Source organism: Coffea arabica, chromosome 6e (assembly GCF_036785885.1).
Source record: "Coffea arabica cultivar ET-39 chromosome 6e, Coffea Arabica ET-39 HiFi, whole genome shotgun sequence".
NCBI classification, from domain to species: domain Eukaryota; kingdom Viridiplantae; phylum Streptophyta; class Magnoliopsida; order Gentianales; family Rubiaceae; genus Coffea; species Coffea arabica.
In genome coordinates this window covers 1451809-1466935 of record NC_092321.1, presented here as the reverse complement: position 1 = coordinate 1466935, position 15127 = coordinate 1451809, and the positions used below count along the sequence as shown (strand labels likewise).

Sequence of the window (15127 nt, the reverse complement as noted above, 5' to 3'; positions counted from 1 at the left end):
TGTTTCCATGTTTACTCACTTCTTTTGACAATAAAGCACGCACAAGCTACATTAATGCAAATAGGTAACGAATTACACCAACTCAAAAGTCTTGCTATGCAAGCAATAAATTAGTTCCTGCTCGAACGATCGCTAGTTTCTATTTCAACCATTGTCGGACCATTTACATGCTGCAGTAGTTGCATCATTTGATATGTGCTAGCATTTCTGGTTGCTGCTACCAACTTTCTAGTTTTGCATGAGCACAATAAAAACTTGATTTGTACAATAGCTCATTCACTCATCGCATAGCCCATTAACGTGTTTGAACCGATTCTATCTTCCCAATTTCGAGCAAAAACCAAAACATCTGTCACCTGGAAATCGTTTCACTCTAGCAGGAGTATCAACAGCAACTTTATGATTTCAACCACTCAAAGCATGGGCACAGGCCCCAACAGAACCTACCCGGATAGTCCTTCAGATAAACCTCTCTACCATTTCCGATAATATAGAAACTGAAAGAGCGATTATGATGGGCCATAGTCACACGAGTGACTGGGACAACAGAGATGATATGTCTCTCACATATAACCCTTGCAGCATGAGGGACCGGAGCCCTTTCTGCAATTACTTCAGAAGAAAACTTGTTGAGGAAGAACGAATCGGCAAAAAAGGCAGGAGTGCATTGGTGGGCTTGGGTATTGCACAACTGGACGCCTTGCGCTCTGTGGAAAACATCATCAGGAACTGAAGCAGCTCCACTTGTTGCACTTACTTTTCGAGTTGAAAGGGTCTTCCTGAAAAGCAGAAAAACACAGACAAAATGCATAATCAGTACCTAAAACAAAATGTTTTCCTTTATTTCTCCATCATGGCACAACTATGAGACAGATTGAAACAGGCAAACAGCATAACTTGAAGGAATGCCTTGCAAGAAACAACAAAACTGAAACAATAGATCTTGTGGACAGAGTGATTTCACATTTCCTGGTCGGGTTAACTTAAGCTCTTTTAGCTTTTGCAGGGATCTCAATTTAGCATCCAAACACATAAATCACACACAAAAGTTGTGGTAGGCTTAAGTTGTGACATGGAAACCAAAACCTAGTGCGCATGCCCACAGGGTCTACTTGGCCATCCATGACAATTACTTCAAAGGAGGGATCCAAGCCTACCACTTTTAAGTTTGTCCAATGAAGATTCTGTGAATACTTGCCATTCTTGAATGATCTTTGAACCAACAAACTGAAAATGGAGTTATAAAATTATTCAAAAGAAAACAGATGGCACTGCTTCAATGTCTGGCACTGAACTGACTGTCCAATGGATCATGGACTAAATGGCCATTACCTGCGAGGAATGTGCATAGGGACTAACTTTTAATTACAAACTGAACCCCCACTTTTTATTAGTTATGTTCTTTTAGCTTTGTAACAGTTTTTCCCCCAAAATGCTTCAGGCTAGATTCAAAAACAATTCAGCCTGTCATAATAACAAGTCCTCAAGTCTGTAAGAGATATGGCATGCCAAATATATTGTCCAAAACAACACAGGCCATACCATCTTATAACAGCCACTTTGCGAGTCAAAAGAGAACCACCACCCATGCACGTCACACATTTAATAAGCCCACGAGAATCACAAGTTGCACAAGGCAGCATGCCCTTCCCATTACATTTTAAGCATCTGCGTGGAGATTTTTCAACAAGCCATCAGCTAAACAGAAAAACTTCTATCCAATAACAATAATTGCAGAGAGAAAGCTGCTAACGATCAAGATGGGCCCAACGTAGCTAAACTGTAAAGAGTATAACTTTCAGTTTATGGTATGGACTCTCCCTACAGAGACAACAAAGTCAAAGTATGGAATACACCCTTACTTTGTATCAGATCCATCTCTATGAGCAATCAGACCCCTCCCAAAGCACGCAGGACAATGCATCATTTGATTTTCTTTGTAGAATCCAGGCTCCAGATCCTTATTGCAAGCAGTACAGACTGTATGTCCTCGTCCTGTGCAATCTGCAAATGATAGGAAGATAAATCTTGAATCAACAAGGTTCAAAGACCATGTTTCTCACACAAGCAACATATTTAAACTGAAGATAACACGATTTCAGTACACTAATATGCTGAGGTGACCATGAGAATTGAGTTTTATGATATATATTAAACAAATCAATGGGCTTGTGTGAATTTCTTATTTTGTTCAATTTTTATTTATTTATTATTATTATTATTATTATTTTTGGCAACTGACTCATTTTGTTGATACAGCAGAAGAGCATATACAAGTGAGGGGAAGACCCTTAACTAGTATGAAAAGATAGCAGCAAGCAAACAGCGCCTACTTTATAATAAGAACCATATCTATGTACATTGCTGACAAAAATGACTATCAACGAACAAAGAAAGAACTAGAATTGTTTATGTAGAAATATGTAAAACTAACTATCCCTCATAAGCATCTACTCCTCCAAATATTACCTGGACATTTGTCAATAGCTTCTGAATGAGGAATTCTTGTTCTTGTCTCTTGATAAGGGATAAACAAAACAGGGAACTCAGACCTTAAATCCAATTCCCATATACCGAGTTCAGGCCCATTTGCCGTTCCATCAATATTGCCACTAACGTATGGCTCCCTCTCAATTATTATTTCCCTCTCCTCTATAAAAGTGTCTAAAGTTCCCACGTACACATTGCAGTCTTCCACGGCATGAATTTTCCAGGTCCTAGCTGGGCGACTTCCCCAACAGCAACGATGCCCAACATGATCTACAAGTAACTCCCGAATCTCTACCTCATCCAATATTTGTCTGAAGCAAAATTTCAACAAATATAACCAATTATGATCTGCATTTTCTTAAAAGCAAAATGATGCTTAGGAAGAAATGCAATAGTTGCAATTCAAATTTATGGCTTAGCAAATAACAACTTCAAATGTTTATCTAGATTCCTTGCCACTTCTAGTAGATGAGGCTGCTATTATTAATCATGTCAGCTCTAAGATAACCTCACTATCTGTTAGCTTTTGTTTTCAGAAGCCAGCAGGGAGAGAGGAATTATTTGGCAATGATCTTGATATCAACAAGCAAAAAAGAAAAAAAAATACATGTCAGTATATACAGGTTACACTCTGTGAACACAATGAACTCCTTCCAGCAGAAAAAGGATTATGTTCTAAGATAGGCTCATAAAAGCTTAAGCCCAGATCAGATTGGCTCTGGTCCCTCCATTTACTTCCCTCAATACATGAAATTCAATACAATTTCAGAAGTGATATTTCAAAACCGAGATGAATGCAGGCATACAAGAAAGATATACTATCATGGAAAACAAAATAAAAGTTCATTGATGTAGGCATGTGGCTTGCATCCTATTATGCCATTAGAAATCAAATGGATTCATGTCTAGCCATTAGCTATTATTTCAATCTTCAGCTGTTTCAAGGATTCTTTTGCCTTTTTAGGCAGATAAACCCCTAAAGGCACAACTTTAACAATAACACGCTATCAAATGACATAATATTGCACTCTTACCTTCTTGCTTCATGATCAATTTCTCTTGTATCTCCGTAGCATCCACCCTGGTAAATAATATCTTGAGCTGCAACAACAGACACACTGATATTTTAACACCCCAGAAACGTACATACATGGGGAAACACGCATGGAGATCGGAAAAAACGAAGAAAACCTTGTGAATTTACAAAATAATCCCACCATTTCCACATTAGCGAAATAATATAGTAGCCAGATGGACATACTTAATAAACTTAGGATATTATCCCACCGTATGGCGATCACATTTCTAGACCGTAAAACAAGAAAAAAAATCCTCTTTTCTGAAAATTGAAATGATTCTTAACTAGTAACCACGACGACGTTTCTAGTTAGAGGCAGTAAGAAACAAAGCAAAGCAGAATCAGAGGTGTACGCACCGTAGGGTTGGGAAGGGGATTGCGAGGGAGGTGGGCTGACCAAGGCCCCATGGAGAGATGGAGGATAGGGGTCAGAGTGAGGAATGGATGCAGCTGATCGAATCTCATCGACACTGACTTGGGATCCGGCCAAGAAAGCTGTCGGAATTATGGAACCAGCCCTTCCCACGTACTCGTATGACCTCAATTTATCACTTTCCCGTCCTCCATCTCTTGCTCCATTTTTGTCTATTAGGGTACATTGAAAAAAAAAACCAACAATTGAACAGTATTAGAAACATGCTGCTATCATAAACGTAAAACAGGTTGATACCAATAGATAAAAAGCAGAGAAAAAAAATGGAAAAAGTGAGACAACTGAATTGGAAGTGTAAAACCCTTAATTTAATCATTGGTACCTGGTGATAACAAAGGCTCCTCCATCTTGGATGGCTTGCTGACTTTCCTGCCAGCAGCGCAGCAGTTCTTGTGACTGGAGAGAGAGAGAGCAGCAACGGACGATGACTCTGAATTTGGAAAACAATTGTAATCGGTTCTTAAAATACTAAAATGTTAGCTGAGTCCAACTGAAATCTTAATCGACAAGGAAAGTTTCCTTGTCACGACAGCATCGCGCTATTTCCCCTTGTGCTGTGGGGCTGTCATGTCAGCAATGTCGCGACAATTTTTTGAGGTTATCCTCTCCTCTCCCGGTCTCCTCCTCGTCGGGGTACGGGTACCTCACAAGTTCCATTCTGCACAACATTACCCTGATCCCCGTGTTTGGTACACGCGGGGATGTCCCATCCAAAAGACATTTTCACCTAGGATTGCAGAAGGAAATTTTTATTCCAGCATCTGGTACACAAGTAAATGTTTATCCAGTTTCTAATATACTTTTTTTCAAAAAAAAAAAAAAAGTTTCCAATATACCATATTTGGTATAATATAATGAATATTCAGAAATAAGTACAAATTTGATTTAATTGCTTTGAATTAGTTTGTAGGACATAATATGTCTTATTGCTTTTTTTATTTGTTCTATAAAGTTGCCTTTAGATCGAAGAATTTGATAAAGGATTTGAAATCTTCTCAAATTGTTTTAATTGTTAAGATTATTTAGGAAGTATTTAAATTTATAAATCACAAATTATTGTAGCGTTTAAAAAGTACTTTGATAATTGATGAATTATAAATTCAAATTTCCTTTAAGAACACCAAACATCTAGCGTGTTTTGAATGAATTTCAAATCTTTTTGTAGAATCTTGCAATCTAAACTAAGCATAATAGCAGTATTTGTCTATTTACATGAAATTTTGATATTTTTACTTCAAAAATAAATGAGAATTGGTATTAAAAAAATCTTCAATTGTAATACTTGATTCATTTTAATATATAAATTTTTAATTTAAAAGTTTGCATTTACTAGCAATATAATTAGCAACATAAAACGTAAATTACATGAAGTCAAACAATTATAATTTACTTTAAATCTATTTTCAATTTTGATAAGATTCAAAATAAATTCTTGCACAATTATTCAAAAATCAAAGAATAAAATATCTTAAAACATTTTTTCCTAGTATAAAGGGAAAATATTTTTAAATACAAGAAAAAATAAATTTGACATCCTACCATCTAGGCAATCTAAGATGAAGATGGAAAATTTATTTGACATATGACGTATGAGAGTTAAAAGTTGACTGAAAAATATGTTAAGGAAATAGTTTATACAAAAAAAAACACAACTATTTTCATCAAAGAATGACAATCCAAACAACCAATTATGAATCACGTGATTAATGTTTTGCTTGCATTGATTGTATTCCAACCAAAAGCTAGATAATCATTTCCAAGACAATGTGAACTATAAAATCCGATGGAGCTCATCCTCACAAAGATGATCGATAGTAGTTTGAAAGAAAAAAATGTCCAATGCAACAACGCTTAAGAAGACTAACGGTCCAAGGCCCAGTTTAATGTGAGCAGAGGTGTTGCGGGCATCTCAAAACTAAAAAACTGTGCCTTAATCATTCTGAAACTTTGGTAGGTTTGGCTTCATGCTCTCACCAATTCCTCGTTTGCGATTGGCGATTGCCAGTCAGGATATATTTATTGGTCATCTTTCCCGAGTTATGATTTATTTATTGTATTTTTTTCTTTAGTTTAAAATAGACTAAAAAGGTGCATCTCTTTGTGGGGTTTTTTTTTCTTTTTGGGCACCGAAATTTCGTTTTAGGGTTTGTTTGGTTGGAAGTAAAATGTTTTCCTTGGGAAAATATTTTCCGTGGAAGTAATTTTCCATGAAAATCATTTCCCTTTCATCATTTCCCGGTGTTTGGTTAGCTTATTGAAAATATTTTCTTATTTCATTTTTCTGGTGTTTGTTTAACTTTTGAAATATTTTCACTTTTATCTCTATCTTTACTTTCTACACATTATAACTACATACTTCTTCCCATGCAAAATAAGAAAATTTATCTCATTGTTTAACTTTAAAAAATCTTGGAGAAATGTATATATGAATAAAAAATATCTCCTTAAGCAATAAACAAATTGCTGGCCATTTAGTGTCAAATATCAATCACATGCAATGCTTATTGTGACATATATCTTGCACTCTCACTGCTGAAAGTTTCTCTAGAAACGAATGTCCCTATTATACACAATTAATTACTAGCATAGGATGAGCAGAATGAGATTTTTTTATTTTTTTTTATTTTGAATATACTAGGGGGAGGGTTGGGTTGGGTTGGGTGGTACAGGGGAGGGAGTGTAAGGAAGAGATCTTGGGTTCGAGTCCTCCTGTTTACACTAAAAAAAAAAAAGAACATATTACAAGATGTTTTCAGTAAGTTTGGAACATACTACAGGCGGGATGCATGCATTTCGGAAAACAACTTCAGTAAGTTTGGAAGGGAAGTTGTTTTCCACAAGATGAGTGAAAATATTTTACATAGGAAAATGTTTTCAGTAACTTTTGTGCAACCAAACACGGGAAATTAGGAAAATATTTTCACCCGAAACAAACGGACCCTTAATGTAGTGCAGTTTTTTTTTTTTTTTTTTAAATCAAAATAGACTAAAAAAATGTACAATATCTCTTTAGTTTTAATGTAGTGTAGATCATAGTTATTAAACCCGACCCGGCCCGGCGGTTCGACCGGTCAACCCGGTGAACCGGCCATTGAGCCGGGCCGGTTAGTTAATTGGATCGTTTTGACAACTAAACCGTTGACTTTTCAACGGACCGGCGGTTCAACCGGTCAAACCCGGAAAACCATCCGGTTTTACAGGAAACCGGGTTTGCATGTTAAAAATGTTTGGAAGATGCTGGAGTGAAGCTTCGAACCAACGACCTCTTGTATTGAAGGAAATGCAACAACCGCTGCACCAACAGCTCACTTGTTTAACATTTAGTCTTTTTTTATATTATATATTAGACTTATTCTTATTTTAATTTTCCAAAACATAATTTATTTGGAATCTTTTAATAAATTTTATTACTCCCCAGACTCTATAAATTATGAAATGAATTTAAAAAATAACATATCACATAATTCATTCTAAAGGCAAATATCGTTCCTAATAATTCTTTGCATTTAAAATTTATAAATAAACTAGATAATTATACTTAGATAAAATTTTATTCTTGAAATTTGATGGATTACTAATTGCATTTAGGTTTTGTTAATTCTTATAAGAATTAATGATTCTATAATAAATTAGACTAATTGAGCATTTACTATGACATAATTTATTATAGTTTTAACCATATCAAAAATTATGAAACATAATATTTAAATATATTTCGTGACCCACCGGTTGAACCACTCACCCACTGGTTGAACCAGTAACCCGTTCACCCACCTCTTTCGCCGGGTTCCCCTCCGGGCCGGGTTTAATAACTATGGTGTAGATAGTTAATCAAATAAAACCAACTCCTTTAGGAGTGGTTGGTCACTAAGAGAGTTTTAAAGTTCTACTTGAGTGTAGATCAAGAAATATTTCCAAATTTTCCTAAAAATATTTCGCTAGCGGATGCATAGGAGTAGAGTAGAAGTAGTTGTAGTATAGAATCTATTATGAAATTAGTCCGGTAATGGTTCACCGAGTTTTTCTTGACATGTTTAGGTCCTCTTTTCCCTGACGTTAAGTAGGGGTAGTTGTAACGTAAAATCTATTTTGAGATTGGCCGGACCATTGCCTGGCTTCTAAAAGCTCAATGGTAAAAGCAATTTACAAGCCTTCGACGTGTAGCATGAAGTCAACAAACTAATGCATTCATTTCTGAACTTTGTGGTTGAGTTTGTTGGATTAGGTTTGATTGTCGTCTTCTCTTCTCTTAATACTTAATTAATATGCCCCTCTGCTGCCCCGTCCCTGTCACTCCACCTAATAGCTTAATCTTAAATTCGCAATTTGCAGCTCCCTCCCAAAATATGAAGCTAAATTTCTGATAAGGAGACAAAAAAAAAAAAGGTCGTAATCGCGATCGGACGCATTATCAGCCTCATTCCAGCGGTTAGCTTAGCGCCAGTCCCTTAACTCTCTGTTATGCTTTCTTAAACGCAGTTAGTTTAGCTGTGACTGTGAGGATATTCCACCCATACTCCGTCACAAGTTAAGTCCATTATGTCTTTGATTGGGAATAAAACAGCACACGTTAATTTCAATGTCGACCTCGCGTGAATTCCCCAATTCTATATACTACTCAGGATACAAGTGTTGCTCAACGAACAAACCACTCCAAATCTACCGTCGTGTGAAAATATTTCAAAATCAAATAATCATGGCCCTTAAGCTAGATTCTACTCCAACGAAATTTTGTGCATTTGCATGGCTGTTATATTCTTCGCACCCAAGTTGGGAGGGAATTATGTTGAATGATAAGATTAGAAAAGATTTTAAGTAAGTGATCATAAGCTTAAAACCTTTCATTTAAACAAAAAAAGTCAATATATTTTTTTACCCGAGTTGACGTACCATTATATAATTTTGTTATATAAATCAATTTTGTCCGTGTATATCCACTCAATATATAAATATAACTTGATTGTATAAGTACACTAAGGCCTTATTTGGACAGCAGTTTTTCAATATCAATCACCTTTTTTTTCCAAATTTGCTGTATTTTTCACAAATACATTTTTCAATCACCTTTTTACTAACCATATATATCAAATCGTTATAATATTTTTTTCTAAAAAAAATTCAGAAATGTGCAATCCAAACAAGACATTTTTGTAAGAAGTACAGTAAGTGCGCATAATCGCACGGTTGAAACATTCATATCAATCCCAATAACATCTCTTCTTATTTTTGTCTGGTGCATGTGTTTTTAGGATTTGGGGCAGTATGACCGTCCCTGCACGGTTAAGGGCCAAGATTTGCCCTCAAAATTTTGTGCGGCTGAGATTACACCATGTAACTCGATTTTCGCGCCAAGTGTGGGGCCCACCACTATCTGTTCTGAAAATACATCGTGTGAAAAAAAAGTTACATCGTGTTTAATCAATGTCACGCGCAGTGCAAAATGAGGACAACCGGCAACCGTTTGTGCCCCGTATCCGTGTTTTTAGCCTGTGTTAAAAGATAAATATTTTTTAACACCGGAAGTATATGAACTAGTCTAAAAAACTAGTAACACCTAAAAAGCTAACCAGAAGTGACTAGTGAGAGTATACTTAAAAAAATAAAAAACCGGGTCAGAATCAATCAGCCAGCATTGCTGGAGCTGGACCTCCACCTGCGTTACCGTTAGGTCCGTCGGTGGGGGTATTAATCCTGAAGCAACATCACTATTCACTCCCCAGCAGGCAGCAGCCCCCTCTGCCCAATCGGCGGTCTAGTTTACACGCGTTTTCCCTCCTGTCCAGAGAAATCCATGTTCGCCGACAGCCGTCAAAATTAAATTCCCAGAAGTAGAAGTTAAACAACAAGCCATGAAGGGCTCGAGCCAGAGCCAGAGCCAGAAGCGGTGGTTCACAATTGGGCTCGTGTCGGCGTGGTACGCCTCCAATATTGGAGTCTTGCTCCTCAACAAGTACTTGCTAAGCAACTACGGCTTCAAGTACCCGGTCTTTCTCACCATGTGCCACATGATAGCCTGCTCTCTCTTCAGTTACATAGCCGTCGTCTGGTTCAAAATGGTGCCTTTGCAGACCATACGCTCCCGCCTTCAGTTCTTGAAGATTTCGGCACTGGGTCTAATTTTTTGTGGGTCGGTGGTCAGTGGGAACGTTTCCTTGCGCTACCTTCCGGTGTCTTTCACGCAGGCAGTTGGGGCTACCACGCCCTTTTTCACGGCCTTCTTTGCATATTTGATGACTTGGAAAAGGGAGGCTTGGGTTACTTACGCCACTCTTGTTCCTGTTGTTGCCGGAGTAGTCATTGCTAGTGGGGTAAAGATTTTTGGATGCTATTTCAGCCTTTGGTTTTTTTTTTTTTTAAACATAAAAAGATTTTTAGCTTTGGTGAATTTCAATTTTTTTGGAAAGAGACGATGAAGAAAATTTAATTTTGTTTTTCATCCCTATCATGGCATATTTAAATATTGTCTGGACTAATTCAAAGTAGCAAAATCTGGATTTTTAGCTTGTGCGTGTAGGATTTTCGGCTAAACAAGCTATTCAGAAATGATTCGTTTTCTTTTCCTTTCGTTGCTTTGTCGCATGTCCATCGTATGTTATATTTCGCAGAAATGGGGAAAAAACCTGGCTTTAAACGAATCTCAGGTCTTATATACACCCTTTGGCACTTTAACGATGCGAAAAGTAGAAAATCGTAACTGTTTATTATTGGAAATTGTGGAATGTTCGTTGACATATTTATTGATACACCATCAGTTTGATTCAGCATGGAGTAATCCGACTATTGCTTTTCTTTGTTTGTGCCTAGATGATGATTATTATTATTATTATTATTATTATTGTGCTGTTCTTGGATGAGCAAATACTTACCCATTTTCATGAATGCATATAATCTATTTCAGTTTGGTTGTCTGCTTGTTCAAGAAAAGTTCATTTATTTGCTTATTTTGATGAATAAGAAAAGTTTAATGTGCTTTGTTTGTAATCAAATGTTCTAGCTTGTACAAATGGTAATGGCACCATGTAGCTATATGAGGGTCACTCCTTTTGAAGCTGCGACTTCCAAGTCAATCTAGATTATGTTTGCAGTCCTCAAATCCTTTATTTATTGTCATATCTTATGACGACCCTCTGTGGAAATGGTCATATTGTTAACTTCTAGAAGACCTTGTAGTAGTAGCGATTTGATGTCGAAAATTTGCTATTCACTTCAACTGAAGTAAATTGATAGCCTTCTTTTTGGTTGTCATTGCTTTTGGACTCAGTCAAGGTTCTGTTTTCATTTTTCTTTTACTCCTTTAACTCTTTATTGGTGTGCCTTGTGTCCAAAATTGTCTATCATCCTTCACATCCTCCAACTGGTCGATACTGTGACATGAGATGATGATTTATTGCTTCTACATTCTAAAAGGCTTTTTTTTTTCTCTTTTTTCCCATGAAACTTTGTCCTGATTCACTTCCAGTACTCTGCTGCAGAGTGAACCAAGCTTCCATCTCTTTGGATTCGTAATGTGTGTTGGTGCTACGGCTGCAAGAGCATTAAAATCAGTTCTTCAAGGGATTTTGTTGTCATCAGAGGGGTACTAATTCATTTCTGTTGCATATTTCATGAGCGCTACGTATCCTTCATGATTTCTTTCGGTCTTATTTATTGTTGACATTCTCAGAGAAAAGCTGAACTCCATGAACCTTCTGCTCTATATGGCTCCAATAGCTGTTTTCATCCTACTCCCTGCGACAATCCTGATGGAGCAAAATGTAGTTTCAATCACAGTAGCTCTCGCGAGAAGTGACATCAAAATCATCTGGTATTTGCTTCTGAATTCAGCCCTTGCATACTTTGTCAACTTGACCAATTTCTTGGTTACCAAGCATACCAGTGCACTGACTCTCCAGGTATGTGCACGTTACAGTATTCCAGCACTGAGCAATTTCCCTTGTTTCTCCTTGTTAAGTCTGGATTCTTATGGCCATTTCAATTCCTAATAAAGAAGAAAGTACGCTTACACTTGCCAATTTGGAACTGTGACCTTGACTTGGGTTTTCATTAGTTTGTTGATAACTGTTAAAAGCCCAAATTGTTTTCTGATGGAACTTTTACATTGCCAGCCCATCATTTTCTGCACATGGTTCTATACGACATTGCTTTGTGAGAAGTTGTCATGAAACATGCTACTTCTATTCTTAGATATCTGACAGTTAAGCTTATTCTACTTCTATTTCTTAGATATCTAACAGTTCCAAGTAATTTCCTGTTGATGGCTATTCAATTTTAATCCAACTAAGTTCAGAGGAAGTTAGTTGTGTGGGAGTATTTGGGTGGATGGATTTGCTTCGGATTGGATTGTCCATCTTCCTCTATAAATTGATGTAATTCCGTTCCGTGATAAGCTGAGAGAGCTTCGTATGGACTTGCATATTATGATCATCCAGAAAAAAAACGTTAGATGACATCTGGAGATGGGAAGGTGGTAATAAGAAGATAGATGATATTCCAGTCCTAGATCTTTCCATCCATAAGGCATCCCCTGATTCCTGATTTGACACTAGCAGCCCAAAATGCGAAACCGTTCACCGTGCTAGAAAACAACCAGTTCACCTGATTGGCCCTTTTTGACCTAAATGCGAAACATAATTTTGTTTCATAGCTGGCAAAGCATTGAATTTTAGGCTTCTAGTTCCTTCGGGCGTGGGAGCAAAGCATATTGGATTCTGATGTTCCAGAGCTGGTAGAGCATTGAATTTTAGGCTTCAGCTGTGAGAGCTAAGCTGCAAAATTCACAGGAATTTTTCTCATGACTCGTTACCCAATATTTTTTTACAGGCACACACAAACATAATTGAAGATACTGAATTGCCAGTTGTTTTATGCTATCTACCTTTTCTGTCTCGTGCCATGAAGTCATACTTTGGGTCTTTTGTGAGATGTTGATATCCTTTGAAGCTCAAAGCTGTTGCGATTAACGTGGAAATTGCCAATGTGTTCAGGTCTTGGGAAATGCAAAAGGGGCTGTTGCAGTGGTTATCTCAATTATGATATTCAGAAATCCTGTGTCGGTTATTGGTATGTTGGGGTATGTACTCACTGTCACTGGAGTGGTTCTGTACAGTGAAGCGAAGAAGAGGAGCAGATGAGGGGGGTTTAGATTTTACTTTTTAAGTGGTATTGTTCTTCTTGTTGAATATGTGGAATGAAATTGTTTGAAGAGTAAAGGCTTTAACATATGGTGATTGCCGATGGTCTCCCTCCCGGCTGAATGGCAATTTATCCCTTGAATATATTTTGCCTTTTCCGGTAAAGACTGTGCGGTAACTGCTGGAGAAATCTCAGTCAAGGGATTCATGTAAGCTCAGCTGATTGGGTCTGTAGATGCATAACTGCAAAGAACAAAAATTGCTTTCAGTCCATTCCTAATTCATTGATTAAAAATTCGCACAAGTGTTACGCGGTGTTTGTATCACTGTAGTATTTTTCAGTGAAAAGAGGGGTACATTCTTGTAAAAAGTTGTTGAAAATGAAGCAATGCATGGAAAGAAAGGGACACATTTAAGCTTTTTTTTGCCTTCTCGGTTGACATATGCGTATACTTCAGTTTCCATTTTTGTGAATGAATTTGCGAATGGATTGGCGAAGGCTTTCCTCTTCCATCGTAGCTTTTATAAGGAATAGATTCCCCCTTCAACAAAACGTGCTGTGTTGGCTGATTCTTACCTCCCAATTTGCATATGACCAAACTACTAGTCTATTCTTTCCTTTGTTTTAAGTAGTAGCTTGGGACAGGTAGTCGATATGGTGGGTTGGAGTTTGCAGTATTGTACTAAGTCGGTTAGGCCCACTCCCTTGCTAGTAACAAATTGTTGAGGCCAAGTGGGCAACGGGGCTTGCCATCTTGCATAAGACGGTCTAAGAGAGGTGGTTAACCCTATTTCTTTGCCAGTTATTAATCCTTATACTATTTTTGGCAAACGTGTTTACTCTGATTTTTGTGATAAAAGTTCCTTGAACTTTTGAAAGCCCAAGAGAGAGAGAGGCGGCTGTTGTGTTCGGAAATACCTTCAAAGATTAAAGCTGACACTCTGGGATTTGGTATCAGAGCCTAACCTAAAGGGAAAACTTTCATCATTTTATCTGTTCATTATTTGTTCATCATCTATGAATCCTAATCCTTATGCTAATATTCCTCCTTATTTTGTTTTGGGTTTTGAGGCCCATTCCGTTGCTTGTATAGAAAGCCTTGATGCTACCCGAAAAGGCATCGGCACCAGTTTTTGACTGCACATTCTCTTTTTTGGTTTCTTTGCTTTTGGTGGGCATACAAAAATCACTAGATTTAAAGCAAGCTGACGCAAAGAGGAAGGAACCGCGAATCAAAGAATAAAGGCTATTGGATTTGGGAGGTTGGGGGTTGGGGAATGGGATAGCAGCATAAAGAAAGGGTTAATCTTAATCACAGCAAGTGCTGCTAAGGTTTGGTGGGTTTTACAGTTTATTTCCTAACATTACCCCTCATTTTAATCGTTAACATTTTTGACCAAAATGGCACTCATCATGTTCTAAAAAAAATCGACCCTTAAAAGTTTTCTAACATCTTTTGAGCATTCATCACATCAAAAAAATTTATCTCTATCATCAGCAACATTTGCAGCTAAAATAGAGGGAAAAAAAAGTCCCAAATTTCTTCAAATTCATTTCTTTACTCTTCCTTTAGATGCTATTATTCATCATACCACATAGAAGAACCAATCCAAGAAACAGTGGATGCAGTAAATTACCATCCTTAAGAAAAAATTGGACGCCAAAAATTCTTGAAAGGTTTGATTTTTACGATAGGCTAATTACTCTTTTGTACTTTTTTAAAAAAAATAATTTGTGCTATATCTAACTCGAACATGTGGGTATTTATGTTCGTTCGTCATTTTTTTTATGGATAGTATTGTCTTTTTGGTGTCAATTGTTAGCATCATTAGATCTTTGCTTTGATTATCAGTTAAGGGTATAAAGTGAGAAAATAAAACGTTAGGGGGTAAACTGCAAAACACACCAAACCTTAAGGGCACTACTTTTGATTAACCCGAAAAGAAATTCTAATTTTTGCTTTTGGGCGATCATCCGGTCGCTCGCTCGCTGCC

The 15127-nt window shown here is 37.1% G+C and overlaps 2 protein-coding genes across 3 annotated transcripts; one reads left to right on the top strand and one right to left on the bottom strand.

Annotated features, from left to right (window-relative positions):
* Positions 1–114: 114 nt before the first annotated feature.
* LOC113694838 (uncharacterized) lies at positions 115–4552 on the bottom strand. 2 transcript variants are annotated; one of them, XM_027213731.2, is made up of 7 exons: positions 4324–4552; positions 3926–4153; positions 3525–3591; positions 2470–2801; positions 1863–2004; positions 1543–1668; positions 115–779 (listed from the first exon to the last, which is right to left on the bottom strand). In XM_027213731.2, exons 1-7 carry the CDS (start codon positions 4346–4348, stop codon positions 398–400), a joined length of 1302 nt encoding a protein of 433 aa, XP_027069532.1. In that variant the 5' UTR covers positions 4349–4552; the 3' UTR covers positions 115–397. The 2 variants fall into 2 exon arrangements, with proteins under 2 accessions (XP_027069532.1, XP_071910367.1); XM_072054266.1 differs by lacking the exon at positions 3926–4153 and having other exon boundaries at positions 260–779; positions 4324–4483.
* A 5036-nt stretch (positions 4553–9588) lies between these two features.
* LOC113694839 (probable sugar phosphate/phosphate translocator At3g11320) lies at positions 9589–13552 on the top strand. The gene is made up of 4 exons (XM_027213732.2): positions 9589–10309; positions 11474–11577; positions 11665–11893; positions 12986–13552. Exons 1-4 carry the CDS (start codon positions 9851–9853, stop codon positions 13130–13132), a joined length of 939 nt encoding a protein of 312 aa, XP_027069533.1. The 5' UTR covers positions 9589–9850; the 3' UTR covers positions 13133–13552.
* Positions 13553–15127: the final 1575 nt, after the last annotated feature.

Excerpts from the sequence above, each read along its gene's own strand:
- LOC113694839 (XM_027213732.2), top strand. The coding sequence starts at position 9,851 with ATGAAGGGCTCGAGCCAGAGCCAGAGCCAGAAGCGGTGGTTCACAATT. Across the intron at positions 10,310-11,473 it reads GAGTAGTCATTGCTAGTGGG|AGTGAACCAAGCTTCCATCT; the intron begins GTAAAGATTTTT and ends ACTCTGCTGCAG. Across the intron at positions 11,894-12,985 it reads CCAGTGCACTGACTCTCCAG|GTCTTGGGAAATGCAAAAGG; the intron begins GTATGTGCACGT and ends CAATGTGTTCAG.
- LOC113694838 (XM_027213731.2), bottom strand. The coding sequence starts at position 4,348 with ATGGAGGAGCCTTTGTTATCACCAG. Across the intron at positions 2,005-2,469 it reads AGCTATTGACAAATGTCCAG|ATTGCACAGGACGAGGACAT; the intron begins GTAATATTTGGA and ends TATCATTTGCAG. Across the intron at positions 1,669-1,862 it reads AGAGATGGATCTGATACAAA|ATGCTTAAAATGTAATGGGA; the intron begins GTAAGGGTGTAT and ends ATCTCCACGCAG.